This window comes from Microcebus murinus, chromosome 8, assembly GCF_040939455.1.
Source record: "Microcebus murinus isolate Inina chromosome 8, M.murinus_Inina_mat1.0, whole genome shotgun sequence".
Classification (NCBI taxonomy): Eukaryota; Metazoa; Chordata; class Mammalia; order Primates; family Cheirogaleidae; genus Microcebus; species Microcebus murinus.
This window is the reverse complement of record NC_134111.1, coordinates 23,215,314-23,237,403: the sequence shown is the minus strand read 5'-3', so window position 1 is coordinate 23,237,403 and position 22,090 is coordinate 23,215,314. Positions and strand designations below refer to the sequence as shown.

The window sequence follows — 22,090 nt, the reverse complement described above, 5'->3', positions numbered from 1 at the left end:
AGGAGGCAAGCTAATAAAATTATATTTATAAAAATTGGCCAGGTATCTCACTAATTTATTTATGTCTGTCTATTATCTATTTATCTATTGAATTTGTTTATGTGACTGTATATTTACCTATAGCTAGATATCCTTTACTCATTACGTCAGCCCTTGTTGGTAGCTATTGGTGTACTCATTTTAAAGAGAGATGGACCCGCGTCACAGAATAAGATGCATGTATAGAATTAATGATTCTTAACATATCTTTTCAATTTCAGGGGCTGTGGCCTACAGACAGAGGTAGTATTTTATAATATTCCAGCTAAACTCAAGTTCTCTGTACATAATATAAAATTGAAGATATTCAAGATAGTCCTAAAAGTAGGCAATTTATTTTCTTGGGTTTAAGCCACCTAAATCTACTTTTTATTTACACATCTGAAACAAATTAGAGTTATACAACAGATAAATATAAATAAAGATCACTATCAAAAGTCTCTGAAAGCAAAAAAAAAAAAAAAAAATCAGTAACCATTAGATGACTGACCAGTCTCTTTAACTACTGTTTCTCATTGCTATTAAATCCTTTAATTTTAACAAACAGATTGCCTATGTACAATGGGATGAGTATATTTCCAGTTCTAAAATCATCTTGCTTTTGACCTTTTGTTTAACCCTGTGCTAAATGGCCTTATCGATAATTCTGGACTTTCTAAGGGGACACAGTGTAATAGAAGGGCAAGGCTCTACAGCCGTAAAGAGTTGAGTTCTCCCAAATCCACATTTTAAAATTGTGATCACAGGCAACTTCATTTTACTCTTTATTTCTTTAATTCCTTACCTATTAAAGGAGTGAAAAAAATCTATCCATGTAACTATTATGGTCATTTAATATAACCAATGTACATCATATTCAGGAGTTTTTTTCCCATTCTTTTATGTTTGTTCGTTTTATATCTCCTACCCCCTTCCTTTTGTCAAAGTATTAGTATCATATATCTCTATATGTTATTAGTGCCCTGATAATGCTTTTTATAAAAGATTACAGTGGTAATGGACATGTTTACCTATTATCAAAACACCAAATTTATATAATTACCATCTGTATTTTATGTACTAAATATCAAGCTTTTGGCACATTTAAAAAAATACCACTTTAGACCAACTGTCAGTCAATGAACTGAATCTAATATTTTAGAATAGGAAAGGAATAATTTATCTCAGCTGTTGCCAACCTTTGGTGTGTAAAATATCCTTCACAGAAATTTGTTAAAAGTATTTAGATTGTTGTTCTCTACTTGCAAATATTCTGATGTGCTGTGTAAACACATTCTTTTTTAAAAAGCACACAATGATTCTGAATTGGGATATTGAGGATCCCATTTTGAAAACCACACCTAGTTCAACTCATCTTTTGATAATGAAAAATAGAAACACTCACAGAGATTAGTAAATTTGCCTGAGGTCACTCAGCTAATTAGTGATGACAGAGGTATCATCATAATTCAGGTTTCTGAAATACTAAATAGGATAGTAACTCTTACCAATCACATATTACTATCTGAGTAGTTGCACAAGATGGATCTAGTGGAATTCTATCAGCTTGTCTTGATTTTCCCTTGGGATTATTTTCCCTGGGGAAGGCAGTATGTCTCCAGATGGCAGTGATAACTATGGAATGAAGCCATGAATTTTTTCTTTGGCCCATTTTCTTCCCAATTGACTGTAATGTTTTGGCATGTTCTTAACACAGAATCTGTTGAACACTATCAAGGGAACCAGAAAATTAGCTGCAAAGAGCCTAATGCCATTTTATAGCTTGAGATATCTTAGTAATTATCTAGTCATACCCATCATTTTAAAGATAGAGAAATTCAAACATTAGTCTTCTCCAAGGTCATACAGAATTAAACTTCTCCACTGCCAAATCAGGGCTCTTTCTATTAATATTATGATTACCTTGGGAACAAATAGGAGTTATAATATGGCAGTAGACAAGGAGTTCTACATTTATCAAAACTTCTTTAGTAGAAAGTAGTTTTAAAAAATCTCAAGCTAAATAATAAAAATATTATAAAAATTAAAGCATTGAATTGAGAATATAATAGTAAAATGGCACTTTATGTTTTTATGGCATGCTTGAAAAGATACATGAGAGGAATAATACAAAAGTATTTTTTGTTGAAATAATATTATTATGTAAGGTACTAAAGATATATAATCAGCAAGTAAATTAATTTCTAAATGAAAGCAACATTTATTTAATAGATTATTTTCTAATTTCTACCAGTAATAGACACCATATTAAACTGCATTCTATTAAAGCACTGATGCTCAATCAAATGAGCAAATCTGAATTATCTGGGATTTTTCAACATTAATTTGCCATCTTTTCATCCAGACTAAGGTATATGTCAGGGGCATATATATTTATGATGGATAAGATGCCCAGTGGGTTTTATTTTGACACACCACTGCCAACCATACTAAAAATATTCCATTGCATTTTCTACTCTTAACAACTTTATGGCTAAAAAGGAAGAAAACAATGATAATTTAATTAAATCACATTGGTCATTACTTTAAATGGTTAGAAACAAAGATTTTCCATAATAATGATTACTTATTTTTTTCCTGGACATAGTAAACTGCTTTTAATAATTCTAAAAAATATGCTATTTAGCATTTATTCTGGGCAGCTTTAGATCATAAGAAAGTGAAAATTAAACCAAGTTAGATTGGTGGTTATGCTACTGATTCACTCAACAAGTATTTTATATATATAAAAAAAACATATCGAGAAGCAAACCAAACATTTAGTAAATATAACTATACAAGGGGATAGGAAAACATCATGAGAAAGAGTCATTTGACATATGACTACCCTATACTTATACAAGGATAAAAAAAAAGAAACTACCTGTGACCCTTTGAATTTATAGTCAAAGTCAACACACATTTTTTGTTGCATATATTTGAAAAACATTATCATGCAACTGAAGGGAGAATGCATTGGTAGAACAATGTTATAGTGTATAAAAACAAAGGGAATATGTATGCATTTATTCTTTTTAGCAACCTAATATGGGGACTAACAATAATGACATTACTAGTTAAGAGAAGAAGGTGCTTAGGAATAAGAAGAGTTCTGGACCCTCACTCAGTTCAGTGTATGGAACCCTGTGCCACTTGTGACTTTCTACAAGATTTTCAACTTCCCTAAGCCTCAGTTTCCTTTTCTATAAAATGAACCTAATAATAGTTCTATTGGATGGGGTTATTGAAAAGATTAAATAAGTTATTAATAGTATGTTAAGGGATTAGCACATTGTCAGCAATAAAAATGATACTATTATTATTACTATTATAATTATTCTTAAAGATTCAGTTCTTATAATCCCCATCTCAGTTTATTCACAATTCTATTAATATATTTCTATGCTTTGCTACATTTCATAAGGAGAACAGATATTATTTTCTACCATTAAGAAATATAACACTTGTAATTAGGAAAAAATACATTCTTCCACAAAAATGTGTAGACAACTACAGGTAAAGAATAATGTTTTATGATGCCAAATAACTATGGTCTCTTCCTTATAAAAAACATTCTTCTGCTTTTGCTCATTACTATAGAAAATATAAATGGTAGGCATTTTCCAGCAGACACACAGTAGGCTTAATGGCATTTTTTTCCTTGGATTTCAGGTGCCGTAACCTGTGCGGCTGACATGTTCAGCTGCCAGGGCTCCCATGCCTGTGTGCCCCGACATTGGCTTTGTGATGGTGAAAGGGACTGTCCAAATGGAAGCGATGAGCTTTCCACAGCTGGCTGTGGTATGAACACTTGCTGGGACTGTGTATCAAAGAAAACTGCTGCAGCATCCTTGGATGTTTGTTTTTGTAGACTTACCATATCACATTTTCCATGACTTTCCCAATCCCTGGACCCATAGGTAGCATCACACTTAATTAGGTGGAAGGCTGTTATCATAGTAGTTCTACAACCCCTTTAACTGCTGTTTAGAGTGTTTCACACATACATAGTGGAATTACCCATTTTAAAGCTATTTTGATGAACACAGATTTAGCATTTCACTTCTGAGATAATTTAACTATACTACATGCGTGTGTGAGTGTGGTAGATTTGGTATTTCTCACGTCTTCCATCACCACCCTCCATGGTGGCTTTTAGATTGCCTATTACAGACACTGTAAATGGCTCTCTGATCCTAAATAACTACTGATCGGGGAGGTCAGTAAACACCGATTAGTCCTACGGAAAGGGTATTAACCCTTGGGTCAGGTAAAAATAGTATGGATATAGTTGAATGAGGCTCAGGGATCAGAGGAATACCTTTGGAGGTCAGGCAATTTACTAAGTTTCTGACTCTAGGTCACCTTAGGAAATTTTCAGGGACTTACTCAATAGCAAAAATTTAGATAAATTCCTTTGCATGATCAGGAGGATGAAGGAAATGATTATTTGAATGCAAATCTGAAGGTTACACAGGGGTCTGTTGGGCTGAGCAGTTTATCAGAAATAGTGCTGTGAACACTGCTCATTAAAATGAATTCTGCCAATCATCTCTCCAATGGCCTGTCTTCCTGTCTTTAAAACATTGTATTTGAAGCCACAATGTAAGTGTGTATGTATACAGGTGTGTGTACACAAGGGATAGTTAGAGCAGAAAAGAAAAAAGAAAACTCTGAGACGGGCCTATTTGCACAGAACTCATACTATTGCTGTAGAATAATTCACTTTGATCTTGAAACTGATATGTGCGTCTGTAAAGGTCAATGGGGCCACTGAGGGCTACATAATAAAGGATTATGCATCAATTCAGGGATCCAGATGGTCCCAGTATGCTGTTGCTATTGTAGCAAGTTAACACTCTGGGAGGCATATTAACACTTTTGGACCACATGGGTACCATTAAGTAAATTATGTTAAAATGCAACAAATTGTACTCAAGTGACCTGAAAGTGTTAATGCCAAATAAGTTGCTATTGCTCAGTGTTTTAAAGATTCATTTCTGTATTAGAATTGGCATAATTCACTTGAGTTATCCAAGCTGTCATATAGTTCAAAGTTAGAGGAGTTATTGAGTAACTCCAAGTTTTACCTTGATTACTATAGGCTGATTAATTGTTAATACAGCTCCTATGTGGCTTCCATATAGTTTTTAAAAATGAATTCATTGAAAATAAATTATACTTGATTCAATTTTTAAAAACTCTTTTGTTTTACCTACTCTATGTTGATAATTACTGAAATGGAAAGCAGAGATTCCTTGGTTCATGGAGTCTGGGGCAGCATGAGGCAGGCAGCTGATACACATGTTAAAGAATAATAACTGTACCTTAGGTGTTAGGATAATGTATAGAAAGTATACTAGGTCATCACAAAGAAATGTTATGTAAAAAATCCTAGAAGTCTCATGGAAAGTGTTCAAGAAAAAGTGGTAACATTATCTGAGTCTTGAAAGACAAAGAAAAATAAAGGTATTCCAGGGAGAGGAAAGTGCTTATTAAGATACATGGAAGGGGAATATGGAAGGCACCTAAGTTCTTTCAGGTACTCATTATGTGCCACTTATTGTGATAGTTGCTGTTATTTATATTATAGAAGTCCTGTAATATTGCAGGGAAGTGTTTTAGGGAATCTGCCAAAAATAGTTGTAATATAGATAGGAGTTTAGAGAGCACTTAGGAATTTACTGACTGACTAAAATTAGATCTGCTTCACATACCTTATCTAGTCCTTACCAGAAATTTTTCAGATAGATTTTATTATCCCCATTAAAGAGATAAAGAAACAGATGCATCAGGAAGGTAAATAGCTTCCTCAAGTATGCAAATATAAGTGGCAGAGCCAATTTCCACAGACTTTCTCTTCCCTGTATTCTATAATAACATATAGAAGATTCTTATCATTTGTAATATTCCAAACCTTGGGTACTACCACAGCATTTACCCTTTAAATATTTTTTAAATGTAAATGATTCTCTCAACTCTCTTATGGTTCTATGCATAGAATATTAAAGTTTATTTCCTTTATACAAGTTATATTCTTTTGAACTTTTGCTAAAGTTTTATTGCACATTTAGATCAACCATTTTTCCCATTTGGTGGAACACTACTTTCATGAAGCAGTCTTCCTAAAGGATCAATATTACATTTCATGGGTCAATATTCCTAATTTTGTGTAGTACTTGTGGTGAGGCTCATTATCTCAAAGGTCTTACATTTGCTTACTTCAACGACCCACTCTTGAAGTCACCCTAAGTTTTATTTTCTTTTTAAAGACAATAACTTTTGTGGCATTCTTGGTTTTCTTTTTTCATTTCCATTATTAACATCAGCACTTGTTTTTTTCAGTCCATTTTTTTACAGGGAAGAAACATTTTTATCACTTAACTAGCATTACTGTAGGCCTGAGTAGAGAAAAAACCCAAGTCATGTTATTAGGCAAGAGATCTTTTTCTAACATGTGAACATTTGAATTCCTCCTTAAGCAAACTTACAAATTGCTATGTGGCTTGAAATTTCTGGATCACTCTAGAATAATTGACTTTCTTAATACTAAAACTTAGAATTATATGTTTTCACATTCATGCATTCTAATATGTATATAATTATTAACCTGTTTGATATATTAGACATTAAACAAAGTTTCCTTTTTCTGAATAAGTATAAATTATTGGGTATAATTTCATATATTTCCTAAGCTCCTCATATGGGAGAATATATGTGCTTATCTAATTATATTATTTGCAATGTCTTTCTTAGCTCCCAATAATACATGTGATGAAAACGCTTTCATGTGCCATAATAAAGTATGCATTCCCAAGCAATTTGTTTGTGACCATGATGACGACTGTGGAGATGGCTCTGATGAGTCACTACAGTGTGGTGAGTACATCTAAAAAGAATACAATTTAGAATTATCAGAAAAACTAGATATTTAATATTTTTCTTCCCTTTGTCTTTTTCTGCATTCACTGATTTGTTAAAATTTAGTATTATTATTGTGAAATTTATCTTGCCATTACATATATGTTTAGCTAACCATTATATATATAATATATACATGTATATAGATTTGTTGTTAAAATCAGTATATTAAAGATGCCCAGTTGAAGTTGAAATCTTATGTGAACCTAGTGTTTTTGTAAAATATTTAAATGCATATATGTGAATAAATACATTTAATGAAAAGCTATGAACTATAAATATGCCTATGGAAGGTAATAGATTTAGTGCCCTCTCTTGTCCTCCCTGTGCAGTGTGTATGGTCCTGGTCTTTGCTATGAATCTCATTGAAATCAGTGGATATAAATTTTTTGATCATTTCACCATTAAGTCTTGTATTCAATATGATATTTTAACAGCTACATAACTCAAGTTATAAATCTGAAGCAGAGATATGTCTGACTGAATATCTCCCTTCCACCAGATATAGAATTTGGTTGATACGGAGATGAGTGAGACCGAGGCCCACTTGGATAAAGCACAAACAGGAAAATCAGATATATAATGTATTATCATAACATAATTTGTCAAATTGGAAAAAGGATCACGATACATAGCATCAAAGCTGAGAAAATAATTCTTGAGAGAGGTACTAAAGAATAGAAGCAAGGAATGTTAATCAGAGAAAATCATATTTAGATGTTAGAGTAAGGCATGGTGGTTAATAGCATAGACCCTGGATCCAAACAGCCTGCGTTCAAATCCTGAATCTGCCACTTACTAGCTATGTGACCTTGAGAAAGTAACTTCACCTCTCCCTGTACCAGTTTCCTCATCTGTAAAATATATATAACAAGAGCACTTAACACTTAGGGTTGTTAAGAGAATTAAAAGAGTTTATATTTATGAAGTGCTTAGAGAAATTCCAGGCACATAGTAAATTCTACATGTATTTACAAAGACCTATAAATTGACACGGTAGAGGAATAGCAATTAATTATCTGTGAGGCAAGTTGAATTCAAAAACTTAAGTTGAAGCTAGATTTGAAAAAGTCTGAAATACAATGTTAGAGAAATTGTGTTTAATTATATTGCCTCTCAGAGAACAGCACACATTATGGAAACAGGGGAATGGAATGTCACAGTCAAATTTATGTTTTAGAAACATCCTTTTCAGCAGAGTGGGAGAAATATTGCCACGGAGCAAGGGGGCCATAAAGGGAAAATAGACTAGTTAGGAGGTTATTGAGATAGTTGTGATGATTAATGATGTGGTTCTGAACCAGGTTGGGAAAGGTGGAATGGAAGATGTCAGACTTCATTTACAATTGGATATGGAGGATAAAACAGAAATTCTAGCTTAGATGACTTGATGGGTGGTGTTGCTATTAATGACCTTTGGAATACAGGAGGTTAAAAGCCAGTTTTGTTGATGAGACGTGAGGTGTAATAAAGAATTTACTGTGGAACTTTTCAATATGAAGTGGTAATCAGACAGTCACATAAAGTAGATAGTGAGTATTTTAAAATTCTGTTCTAAAGACCAGAAGTGCTATGAGGACAAGTAATACTAATTTGGTGGCCATCTGCATAAAGGTGACATTTAAGCTATGACAAAGGAATGAGAACACCTAGACAATGTAGAAAGGAAACAAGGAAAATAGAGTGAAGATTGAAATTAGGGCTTCACCAGCCACATTTTAGGGTGGTGAAAGAAGATTTCATACAGAAGAGGAAAAGACGGGAACAGCAAAAGCTAAGTTGAAAGGAAGCCCAGGAGAGTAGATTCTGAGTATTAACCCAGGAAACTATTTCTAAGTTTGTGTGGTCAAAAGCATCAAATGCTGCAGAAAAGTGAAGAAAATATGAGTCTGAGGCGCTTTCGAATTTGGCACTTGACATTTGGTGTTTGTTATCTCTAAGAGGAATTTTAGAAGGTATATGTTGCAGAAATGAAATTTTGATTGACCAAAGATGAACTGGAGGTAAGTAAGGGAAAGCAAAATTGGGCAGTATAGAGAAGAGAAATGTGCTATTAAGAGGTGTGCAGATGGATTTTTGTTGTTATTGGTCTGGGTGAGATGTCAATGTACTTATTGATTGAAGAGAAGGAGCTAGCAAAAGAGGAAAGGGAAGGAAGAAATACTAAAGAAACCGAGGATTAGAACTATCTGGTTTTACCGTTCCTATATAATAAGAATTTTAATTAAATACTAATTATTAAGTTATTTTTATATTAAAATTTTGTTTATTTTCTAAGCCATGAATGTCTTACCTCCTACCTCCCAAAATAGAACATTTCCCCAGATTTGTCAGAAAGTTCTAATAGGAACAACTATTCTTTTTGTGGACAAACTTAGGATAAAATCCATTGTAAAACTTAATATCGAAAATCAAGTGAGTTTTACTTACAAATAAGCATACATATGAACATTAACAAATGATACGTTTATTCTATAATTTGAATAAAATTTTTAATGACTCTAAGAATCAATATATAGGATAATTATAATAGTTTTTGTGCTTATTGCGCTAAAAACTGACTTTTGCATTTTCTCATTTTAACAGTTTCTTTACACGTTGAATGCTGCTTTCCAAACATAAACATGACATTACAGCTTTTGAGAATTATCGTTATAGCTCAGAATCAGTTCAGCCTCATGTTCTGATTATATACCTAACCAAGCTAATTCTGTTAACTTTCATTTTGTCTTATTCAAAAAGAAATCACTAGGATATATATATATATATAATATACATATTTTATATATATATATACATATATATATATATATATATATATGGTTAAAGAAAGATGATAAAGTCAAGTGTTGCTCTCTTATTTTCTCACCTAGAAGCAATTAGGGCCTTGTTTCCAACTTTATTTTCTGGGTCTTACTCCTACTTCCAAACCACTAATATCTCTTGCAGCTATGATCACTGTCACAGAAAGAAATGAGAAACATTTCCCATAGAAGACATGAGTAACTCACATAAATTGGGGTATAGTGTGCATTGAGGGGATGACTTTTCATGAATATGTATTATGTGAATTAATCAGAATGTTTATTTGTCACTAGGATACCGACAGTGTGGTGCAGAAGAGTTTAGTTGTGCTGATGGGCGATGTGTTCTAAATACTCAGTGGCAATGTGATGGAGACTTTGACTGCCCCGACCATTCTGATGAAGCACCTTTAAACCCAAAGTGCAAAACTGCAGGTACAGAAATATATATATAACATTATATTTATTCCAAAGTTCTTTTTTAATGGTGAAACTGTGACTGATTTTTTTGCTAGTATTCAGTGAAAGGAAATGCAAATTATTAAGAATGTGATGTTTCTAGTGATATCATGCAGGATCCTAGTAATCAACTATATTTTCATGCTAGTGTTAGAAATTTAAGTCTGCCAAATATATGAAGACCTGAGGCAATGATCCTGCCAAATCCATCACACTGTTCTCCCCACTGCCAAAAGCTCAATTTTTCTTTATATATTATTTTATGTGAGGATAATTTCAGTGTATGATCCTATTTGAAAATTCAAACATAAAAGAAAAAGTCACAATTTGCTGATAAATAGTCTGTATTATTCATATTTTGGCAAAAAGAAATTGCATGTCATTTGAACATTAGTAGACAAACTTGATCAATACATCATGTCACTCTTTCAAATACTGAATATATAGTTATATATTTCAGAATGAACTCAACTACTTTTTTATCATGTAGGTTACATGTTAATAGGCTTTCTTTTAGCATATGTGATAATGAGTAATGTTTGAGTCATCTGATTATAAGTAGCTACAAGACCTGAACTCCTTTCCATACCTATTTTTGGAAAAACTATTATTCACCACAACTGTCCTTTTTATGCCCTGCCTTCAAAATGTCAATGTTATATTTCCAGGAAGAAAAGATTTTAGAAATATATATCTATTCTAGATTCTTAATTTTTAGTGACATATAATTTCTCAGAGACCTATGGCTTGAGGGAAATGTCAAACTATCATTATGCTTTTGAACTCATTCTTCACAATATGGAAGAGCCAGAAATGGTCCATTAATTTTACTATAGATGTTTATTTTGATTGTTAATTTTTATGGTAAAGATAGATTTGCAATTAAGTGTTGAACACAAAAGTAAAATTTGCCCTTGGTTTTCTGTACTTTATGTATGAATTATTACACTGAATATATAAAGCATTTTGTATGTACATATGTTTATTATAATTTTTTGACAGACATGTTACCATATTTGTGAACGTTTTCTACAACTGTAGTATAAAACAATGGCATGCCCTTTATGTTCCATTTGTTTTATTTTCTTTTTCCAGAACAGTCATGCAACAGTTCATTTTTTATGTGCAAAAATGGCAGGTGCATTTCCAATGGAGGTCTTTGTAACAATAAGGATGACTGTGGTGATGGTTCAGATGAGAGAAATTGCCATATAAATGAATGTTTGAGTAAGAAAGTCAGTGGATGTTCTCAAGATTGCCAGGACCTTCCAGTAAGTTATAAGGTAGGTGCTCATCAAAAATAACAAAGCATTTGATATATTACAATTTGAGATAATGAAAGCTGTTTAATCCAATATAGCAGTAAAACTTAAAAAGTATCATAATATTAAAATGATAGGGAGTGTCTATATAATAATAACGTGGTATAAAAGTTGGGAGAATATAATTCAAAAGAAAAAACAAAGTAAGGTATGTTTTAATATATTGAGAGAACCCAGAAAAAAATAACCAAGGGAAAACCAGCATTTAGGGATGATATTACTATGTTAATCACTGTATAAATATGTATGCCAGTCTTAAGTTTCCATTTCCTCCCTCATTTTCCCTCTTGTATATCTTTGAAGTGGAATGGGCTAATCATTTATTTACTACAAACACTGGGAAATAAAATATTTTTCATATAAACAAGAAGGAAAAAAATCCCCAGAAAACATGAATTATTGGGACTGAGTGTGGGTACACTAAAAATAAATCATGCCTAATATCTTAATTGCCTTTTGTTGCTACCATTTTCCTCAAGAGTTTGATTCACCACAAAATTGATTGACAGAAATAGCTTCTAAAAACATCTCTTATGAGTATGTTGGGATGGTAGACGCAAACTAATACAATATTAAAATGAAAAGTTGTATGTTAGGTTAAAATCGATTATGTATGTATGGGAAAATCTCATTAAGAGCAATTCATTTGGAAATTAGCATTTTTAAACTGAGCCATAGCTCTGTATGAATCAGCAACAGGGCATGGCTCCTATAAAACACAGAGGCAGTCTAATGCCAAATAGGACCATTATAGGGGTTAGAGTTTGTTCTACTGAGATATGTAACAATCAGAACCCACCTGAGGGACTGTGCACACATAGATAGGGACATGGCATATCAAGAAGAAACTTACATTGGAGTGTATCCAAATTCATACATTCAGAACTGTAAGGGATCTAGAGCACATGTATTCTGAAGTAGTTTTGCCTGGAGCAAAGATGACTTGTTAGTTGTGTTCAAATAGTATAAATGAAGTACTAGAATAGGGAGCTTACCAAGTCTATGTTGTTTTGAAGGCTGGAATTAGGAGTTGGGAGGCAGATTATGTTCAATACAATTCAATACAATTTCTGACATTAGAACTCTACACTGGGATGACCTACCTGGCTCACATATCACTACTAAAGTGTTTCAGCAGTAGCCAACTGACTTTCTTTAAAGAATGTTGGAGAAAGAATCTATATATCCCAAAGATGCTAAGTTTTTCTAATTGCCAGCCTTAACATTCTATGACAAGCCATTCTATCTAATGGTAAATTCAACCAAAGAATGAATTTATCATATTTAATCTACGAATTTCTGATTTTATGACTAACTTAGCTACATTGATCAGCATTTTACTTTATGTAGATATAACTTATGAACCACAATAATCATTCTCTTCTGCAGAAATATCAAAATATCAAGAAAGCTAGATTTATAAAAAAAAAGTTTTTTATGCCCAATATTATTGTATTAGGAAGAAATGGTTAAATTTACAAACTTCAAACATACATGTACTCATTGACAAATATTATAGCAGAAGGAAACAAAACAAATGAGCCAGAGTATCTCTTAATGAAATCAGTATGCATCAAATAATTAATTTTGGCAAAAATATTGTAAAGCCCAATGAAAAAGAAAAAAATGTTATTGGTGATATGGGCAATCAGCAAAAAATGTTTCCTGAATTCATCAAGAATGTATTATAGAGTTATTGAAGGTAGCTAGTTAAAATTTTAATTCATAGATTTATAAATGATTCTTATTTCTGTTAGAAATACAGTCATGCACCACATGATGACATTTTGGTCAGCTATGGACCACATACACAATGATAGTTTCATAGGGTTATAAAAGCATGCAGTCATATGGTGGATGTCTAAGCTTAGATATATTTAGATCTAACACTATTACATTACAATTGCGAAGTGTGTACCCTCGGAGCAATAGGCCATCAGAGGCTACGTATATAGTAGGCTATTCCAGCTAGGTTTGTGTAAGTACACTCTCTGATGGTCACACAATGACAAAATTGTCTAATGACACATTTATCATAAGTATCTCTGTTTTTGAGAAATAACTATACAGGCATATGTTATATACACACACAGCTGTGATAAATGTCAAAGTAGATCTCTTTGTGTTTATACTTGTGTTGATCAGTGTGTATTTAATGTCTGTCATAATCTTGGTAGTAAAGTACAAAAATTATTGAATATCAAATGGATACCTTGTGATATGACACCAAAAATAAGCTTTAATATTATTTTAAAAGCCTGCATATAAGAAATGCTTGGTGCACAGCAATACTATATTTGGAAAAATTACTTTTGGTAAAAGAATATATCATCCAGAAAATCACGTTAAATCATATTGTTTTAATTACTTTGAAAGATTTTTCACACAGAAATACTTTGTTTTTATTGATACATTTAAAATAATAGCAGTCACTTTGTCTATTCTCAAGGGGCTATAGAATGAAGGGATAAATCTTGCTAAAATAGACAGAAGTGTTTAATTCTTCAAAAAGTGTATGTATATGATACTTAACAGAATTGTCATTAATCATGTTCTTCCATATATACACGTCAAAGCTAATGAATAAAATAACCTGTCTATTGAGATAAACAAGACCAATCATAAATAAAGATTTAAGCAATGGTTCAAATAAAATATTTCACATATTATGTTGATATATACATATATATTTATTTTACTCACAAATATATATGACAATTTATTGATGAGAAATTGAGTAAAAGCCTTATGTACCACAAAATGCTCATACTATTTTGAGAAAAAAATATCAACTACTAGGTTTCTCTATTCTAAGGAATGGGGAAAACTCTTCAGTAACCTATTTATCCTTGCAATATCAGCAGAACATGACAAGAAATCATCCTTCAAATTCTGCATTAAAATGAAAATTGCTTACAAAAGCAAAATTCAGACCTTATGGACTGTGAATAATTTGCACGTTTGCTGTAAAACAAATATAATGTATCTAACTATTCAAAAGGGAGTAATAACATTTAACTAAAGCAAGAATCTTATTTTGATGGGAAGGATAATTTACCATGTAAAAATAAATGTACTTCTGGGAAGGAAAAAAAATTCTGATGTGTACCTTAGAAATAAAATAACCAATATTTGTCAAACATCACTGAAAAAGCTGTGAAGAAATTTTCCTGAGAATAATAGAAAAGTTTGGATAGATATATTTCTTTCTGGTAGCTATATGTTCCTATGAAATTAATGTAAATCAAAAAACATGAAATAATTTTGAATAATGAGAAAAATTAAGATGACATGGAATATATAGAAATCTCATTTTCATAAAAATTATCATTTTGAGTGAAGTTTAGAACATTTTAAACTTATTTTCTATTACATGTAGACAAATCTCACATCTTTTATCTTTGAAAATGCAAATAATTATTATTTTACTCCATTTAATTTATGAAAGTTAGTATAGTAGAATTTCCCACAAATGCCTTTTGATTATTTAGGAGCAAAAATGTTTTTCTTAAAATATGGTTAATTAATTGGGGAGAAAATTATCTTTTTATACATATTCTCTTTCAATAAATAAAATTTTTAAAACTTACTATAAACCTTAAACATTTGTTTATAGAATTGTATATTATAGTAACTTCAATCAATTTTACTTTCATGAAATTAGTTTTTCATAAATGTGTTTTTATCCAAGATGTCTATTTGATATAGTACCTCTATTGGTCTGACACTAAGCATTTAAAGCAATTTTTGGAAACCCTATTAAAATTAAGATGCATCTTATTTATTTTTATATTTTTAATTATTATGTATACATTTAATTATATGTTTAATTTAATTATGTATACAACTAGTACATACTTGTATACATTTATAGGGTTTATAATACTGTTTCAGAGAAATTCAACACATTCTATAAAATTTCCTTTCAGTTGTCCTAAAGTGACCCTTGAATCAATACTGTTGTGCTGTGTCTACTAATCAGACTTCTAGCTTCCTGACCACATGGTCATATGATTTAATTCCCAGTCCTTTTCACTGATTATTTTGTATATCCTGTCAGATTTCTCATTTTCTTTTTCTAAAAAAAAATTTTTTTTTAAACTTTGGTAGAAAATATATAACATGAAATTTATAATTTTAACAATTTTTAGTGTACAGTTCAATGGCATTAATTTTCTCATTTTCTTTGGCCATAGTGTAAGCGCCATTTCCTCTTGGCTTACTAATACAGGTGGCAGGTTGGGTCTTCTCTATGAAAGTAATATTGTTAACAACTTAAATATGATGGGGAGAGTTTGGGAAATCAGCTGTAACTTTTGCTTTCGTTTCAAACCACTGGCTTGCTAGTGGACTCTAGAGATTTAAAAAGTCCGTCGTAATTGCTGAGGATTATTAAACAAATGTTGGTGTAAATTGTTAAAGGCAAAAGTGTAAAAGGTTAAAGGGTTTCATGCCTTGTAATAGGTCTTAGGAAAAGATATTTATATTTTGAGCACTTTTATGAAATTGATGTTATTTTATAGTTTCCTCTCCAGGTATTGAACATTTTTCTTGTACTTAGTAATTCTACCCTTCAATTGATGATTATTTAATAATGTGGACATATATCACTTTAATATCTTTCTGAATAGATGCAAAACCCTGCCATCTTTTTTGTCCTCAAATAAATGATGCAGATTATAAAATGTTTACTATGGACAACTCTTGAATACTAGTTACTTTTAACAACTCAGTGTTCTTTCTTAACTCACCATCCCACTCAATACTCACAAGTTCTTTTGTTCAAAGGTCACTAAATAGTATTAATGAAAGTTAATATGATTATAATCATCTGGCCAAGTTTAGATTCATTTTCTCTAACAATGTTTCATATGCTACTTGGTAGGGACTGAGACTAGAAAGCCAGTGACCAATCACAGCACCTTATCATTTTCAGGAATGCAAAAACATACATGGCATAATGTTTTGTACACAAAGAGTTGACATTCCACATAGTAAATATCACATATTGTCATCAGAAAAACATGATGAAATGCTGAAGGAAATATTTGATGATACAAATTGATTTAATTGTTGAGAGAAAAAAACTGTGTTAATATTACTGTTTCTTCAAACATCAGCACATCTGGGTGTGGAATTGGAACCCAGTCAATATTTATTCATTAAGAATTCCTGTGTGTTAAAAAGTGTTGTAAGTTCTTATAGGCTTTGTCTAAGTAATTTCACCTTCGTGCTTCCAGATTTCTCATCAGTTAATTAAGGATAACAATGCCTACATTATAGATTTCTATAATGCTCCAATGAAATAACATATGTGACAGTGTTAGAAATCTTCAAAACTCCACATAAGGATTAACTTTTATTATTGTTAATATCTTGTAAAAAGACAATAAAGCACAATAGAAAAAGGACAAAATAAGTTGAAAGTTTGACTCTATTTTTGCTTTGCCATTCTCTAACCACCTAACTTTATTGATGTACACTAACTTTTGCAGTCTTTCAAACCTCAGAAGATCAAATGAAAATATTTGAGAGAGTGTTTTTTAAACTTTAACTTTACAAAATATATGCAATTATTATTAAACCTTAATTGCTGGGAGAAAGAAACACTTGTATTTATCTGTTCTTAAGTGCTTTCTTGCTTGAGTCATGCTAAAGGAATATCCAATAGTAAAAGACAGGGACAATGATAAGAATTGATTATGTTTGTTTTTCTTTCCCCAGTGCAAATGCTGGCCTGGCTTCCAACTGAAGGATGATGGTAAAACATGTGTAGACATTGATGAATGCTCTTCAGGTTTTCCCTGTAGCCAGCAGTGCATCAATACATATGGTACCTACAAGTGCCTCTGTACAGATGGGTATGAAATACAACCTGATAACCCAAACAGCTGCAAATCACTCTCAGGTATCAAGTTGAGCTTGCCCACTGATCCAACCTCAGTTATACTTATAGATCTTGAATTTTATAGCTATTCTTATTGAATTTACTCCCCTTTGATGTTTCTGAGAAATCAAAATACTTCCCTCAATATAGAAATCTGTCAGTCTTATTTTGCATTCCGTACACACACTGCTCTATAATAACGGTGCATTATGGTCTTGTGAATTACTAAGTGGTTTCTAGAGTTTGAGTGCATATAAGTAAAAAGAACTATCTCTAGCACTCATTCCTGCTGAAGCACATGTTCTTTGGAACAAATTTGGCCAAGACTGTTAAAGAGCCTACTGTGACAATGTTGTAATATTTTTTCTTTTCTTCTACACTACACACACTCATACATACATGATAAGGAAAACAACAGGTTAATAATAACAATAGGCAACAATAGTAATAATAAATCAGCTATATGAGACTATTTAAATTCTTCCAATGATTCAACAAATATTGTTAAACATCTGTTTATTGCAAGTAATGCGTTTGACTGTAAATTAGAAATTTAATAAAGCAGGGTCCATAACTTTAAAAATATCGTAATCCATTAGGGGAGAAATCACATACATTAAAATGATACAAAGCAATATATGATAATGACTGCTAAATGGGCAAAAAGTGGTGAGTAAGGGGATTTCTATCCGCCTTAATTTGTTTTTGAGTATAATGAATCAAATACCAATTTGTATTTTATGACCACAATATCAATTTCTCATATAGACGTATGTCAGTGACAATATTTAAAACATTAAATGTTCTTATCTACTTTCATAAAATAGATATCAGAAATATAAATTTAAAAATTAGCTGTTTAACTGCTTAAAACTTGGTACATTATAGGGAAAAAATTAACTTTTCAATTTTCATTCTACTATCATTTATGGCTTGGAATATTCTTCTGTGATTCAATTTGAGGATTATTGGGAGCCCTTTGATCTATCTACCAACCTACTTTTTTTTTTGGCTACTTACTGCTTGCTACACGTCATCTATTCAGTGACATGGGATAAGAAGAGATGAAATCTCAAACACAGTCAATGTTTTCATTACTTTAAACTGTCATAAATGATTATGGAGAGGAAGTGAATGCTAATAATTACAATTTGGGTCTTGTTATTTTAATATGTATCCATGTCATAGTTGTTTTCCATTAGCAATTATAATTAGAAACTAATATTAATATGATGAGAATCTGTGATGAGAAATATTCCAGGCCTCAATTGGGCCTCAGCAAGAAGACTGGAATGATTAATTGAAGGTGCTGTTAGGGATAGTGGATGTGGAGTGTCCAAAGTGAGTGATGTGGTATATGCTGAAAAACAATACCTCATGTATTATATATTAATATTAACTATGAAACTAAAAGACCAGTGGAGAAAGAAATAATATCAAACAAAGTAAACAGGACAAGAACTATAAATGATTTACAATAAAACCCATATTAAATTATATAAATGATTATCTTTTTAAGTGTTTTTTTTTCCTAATATCTGTCAACATTGTTTGTTTATTTGGCAAATAAATATATGAATGTATCTTAGAAATGAAGGTATTTAAAAAGTTTGAAAAAATTTTTTACCAAATTGATCTAAAAATATAATAATTGAGTATGTGGTAAATTGGCTTTAAATTATTCAAATATGTATTTAAATAAATATATTTTATAAAACTTTATGAATTTCTTTTCTATAAGAATTCATTTTGTTTCTAAATAAATTCTGAAGAGAAAACCAAAGTAATGGTTTAGAGGATTTTCCTATACATTGAGCATGATGAGATCTTTATCATGCTCTTTCCTAGATTCTAAAACAAATGAGATACTAAAACACATTAGGGAAGCTTATAACAAGGGAAAAAAGACTATTAAGGAATTAAAAATAAGATCCAGGAGGAAAGGTAAAATTAATAAAAATTTTAGAACCTGGAATTCAGAAATTGTGTAAAAGAATTTTTTTTCCTCAGGCAGAGGAAAAGAATAAAATGTATACAATCATGCCTTTGGTCTTCACCCAGGTCATTCTGAGAACATTAGCTCTTTGAATATAAAGAAAGGATTTTCTGATCATATGATGGTTTAGCTGTGCTGTAGGTTTCTAAGAGAGTTGTAGATTACCCTTTTTTGAAATTCATTAAAACACTCTGATTGTGACAGCAAATATTTTCCACTAATTCCAAATAAATGATGTCATGTCAAGAAAATTGAGGGTAAGAAAGGGATGCACTTAGAATTCTCTAGATTTTCCGTATTGCCTGGGTGTGTGCTGCCTTTTCATTTTACTAACAACTGGGTTGCTCAGGATGACTTTTTAAATTGCTAATCACCCAGGGCACCACTACATTTGAATTCACATTGCTGGTAAGCTAAACTGAAAGTTTGCAGAGTGGAAAACTATAAACATTAAATGTCTAATATGTTCTCTGTCTTGGTGTTTAGATGAAGAACCTTTTCTAATTCTTGCTGATCATCATGAAATAAGGAAAATTAGCACTGATGGCTCCAACTACACACTTTTAAAACAGGTATGACATTCCCAGGAAGATTCCATAATGTTTAATGTGAGTACGCCAAGTATGCATTAGAGCTGTAGGAATACCTGACAATTAAAATTTATGAAGCACTTACTTGCGGATGCATGCATGTACCTATATAAGATTACCATAAACTTTGTTTTGTTTATGAGCAGGTGATGCTCCAAACTTGCCGTATCACATTAAATCATAGAAAGTAAAGATGACAAAATATAATTAATGAAGGGGAAAAAACCATGTCAATAATATCAAGATTAGAGAAAACATAAAATTCTCTTTTAAAGTATTTTGTAGAATACGTAAATTGTTTTGTCTACCCTTGGGATTTTAAAGTAAAAGTATCTTTTCAGAAATTAAAGTTTCTGTACGTAGAACCAGGAAGTAAAACAGGATTAATGATACCTAGCTATTAAAATTTGGAATTAAGTAGTGAGCAAAAGAGTGATAGTAACCCAGTTCTGGTTAGCAACTATGAGGTAATGTGTTTCAGTCTTATCCTCTTCAAGCTTCAACCCAACCCACTGCAAGAGAGTCTGGGGTGATTTGCTTTGGTGTTTGAGTTCTGTTCTCAGAATTTATTTATATGTGTTATTTGAGATGAAAAGTTATGATTTCCATTTTACAATAAGAAAAAGAACTTTGAATTGCTCACCTTAACTTTTTGTTTGCCTTCCTGTGTGCAGAATAAGGCACACAAAATCTAATCATTAAAGCCAGAGTGATTAGCACACAGACTAGAGAAATTATACACTGTTAGTTGTAGCATATTTTTAGTTGTCAAGAGAAATATTTTCCTTGGAAAGATCTATTCTGTTTGTATCTCTTCTGCTATAAATTTTCCTTGACCTCATACTCTATAAGAGTGATACAAACATGTGACAGCCCTATCTAGAGCATATGTGCCAAAATTAAGATTATTTCTTGTTTATGTAGTATGCTTATGCTAGTGTTAGGTATAAATGGTGTATTTTTGGCAACATAAAGAAGATTTACTTAAAGTTATTTTTGCTACTCATTGATGGATTTCTTCACTGCTATTGTGAGAGTTTCATTCATTTTGGTTCAGGATTTAGTCTTATTTTAAGTGCAAATATTTACTTGTTAGAGGGATATTGACTTGTTCTGACAGAGTTGTATTTTCCAGTCTTCCTCTAGGTCACAGGTTAAAATGGAAATTTCACATGAAAATCCAGATTTTTGGCTACTCATGAAAAAAATAGGAAAGTGTAGCAGTGCTGGCCTCTCATTCTTGGTTGGTCACAATCCACACTGTGTTGTGGTTGCCACATTGGCATAGATAGCGTATGCTTTCAGATGCACCAGAGTCTTCAGACTGTCCATGTGCTTGTGACATGTGTATTTGCTTTATTCCTGAATATCTGTGAGGTTTAGACTTTTGCTCTTAGTTTGGAGTGTGTCACTGACCTCCGCTGTATTGTACTGCTTCTCTAATTATGGATCCTTGGGAGATTGGGTAAAATATACAATGTTTTCTCATTAATAAAAACTAAACAGAATGCTATTAAAATATAATAATTGGACAACTATCTCTTTAAGAGATAAATAATATAAGATAAATACATAGGGATAAAGTTTTAAGTACACATAACTGCTTCAAGATGGAAAATTTTTTGCTGCCCAGTTTCCTACATTCTCTAAATTAATGTCTTTTTCTGTATAGTGCACTTATAAACGTATATCAAAATTACAAGATATTGACAATCATGGCTCTTTCTTGGGATATGTCTTCACAACCCCTGTAAAATTTCCAAGTTAGGTGTTTTGCTTATTAATTTCCCAGTATTGTCTCTGGAAAAACGTCATGTTTATTTTTTCTTTACTAGGTTTTGTTTTTTTTTTTTTTTTGCATTCTGACCTTGTAGAATGTGCTTCTCATTTTAACAGGAGAACGTTCTTTCTCTAATATACTGTATTCTAAGCTCAGTTGAACAATGAGTTTAACTAATATAGCAACAATATTCATTGTCTTCATGAAAGAACTATAACAGAGTTTCAGTGACAGCTCCTTGCATTATTTTCCAACCCTGTGGCACAGGACATTTCTACTGGTATCACTTTTGTTGCCTTTCATGGATGATCTG

General features: G+C 31.6%; 1 protein-coding gene across 2 annotated transcripts in view; it reads left to right on the top strand.

Annotated features, from left to right (window-relative positions):
- Positions 1 to 22,090, top strand: part of LRP1B (LDL receptor related protein 1B) — a 1,745,675-nt gene that overhangs the window by 1,481,471 nt on the left and 242,114 nt on the right. For both annotated transcript variants that reach the window (XM_020288518.2, XM_076005497.1), the window contains exons 52-57: positions 3,691 to 3,819; positions 6,775 to 6,897; positions 10,038 to 10,178; positions 11,298 to 11,485; positions 17,249 to 17,432; positions 19,894 to 19,979. In XM_020288518.2, the coding sequence (XP_020144107.2) occupies positions 3,691 to 3,819; positions 6,775 to 6,897; positions 10,038 to 10,178; positions 11,298 to 11,485; positions 17,249 to 17,432; positions 19,894 to 19,979 (851 nt within the window). The remainder of the gene's footprint in view (positions 1 to 3,690; positions 3,820 to 6,774; positions 6,898 to 10,037; positions 10,179 to 11,297; positions 11,486 to 17,248; positions 17,433 to 19,893; positions 19,980 to 22,090) is intronic.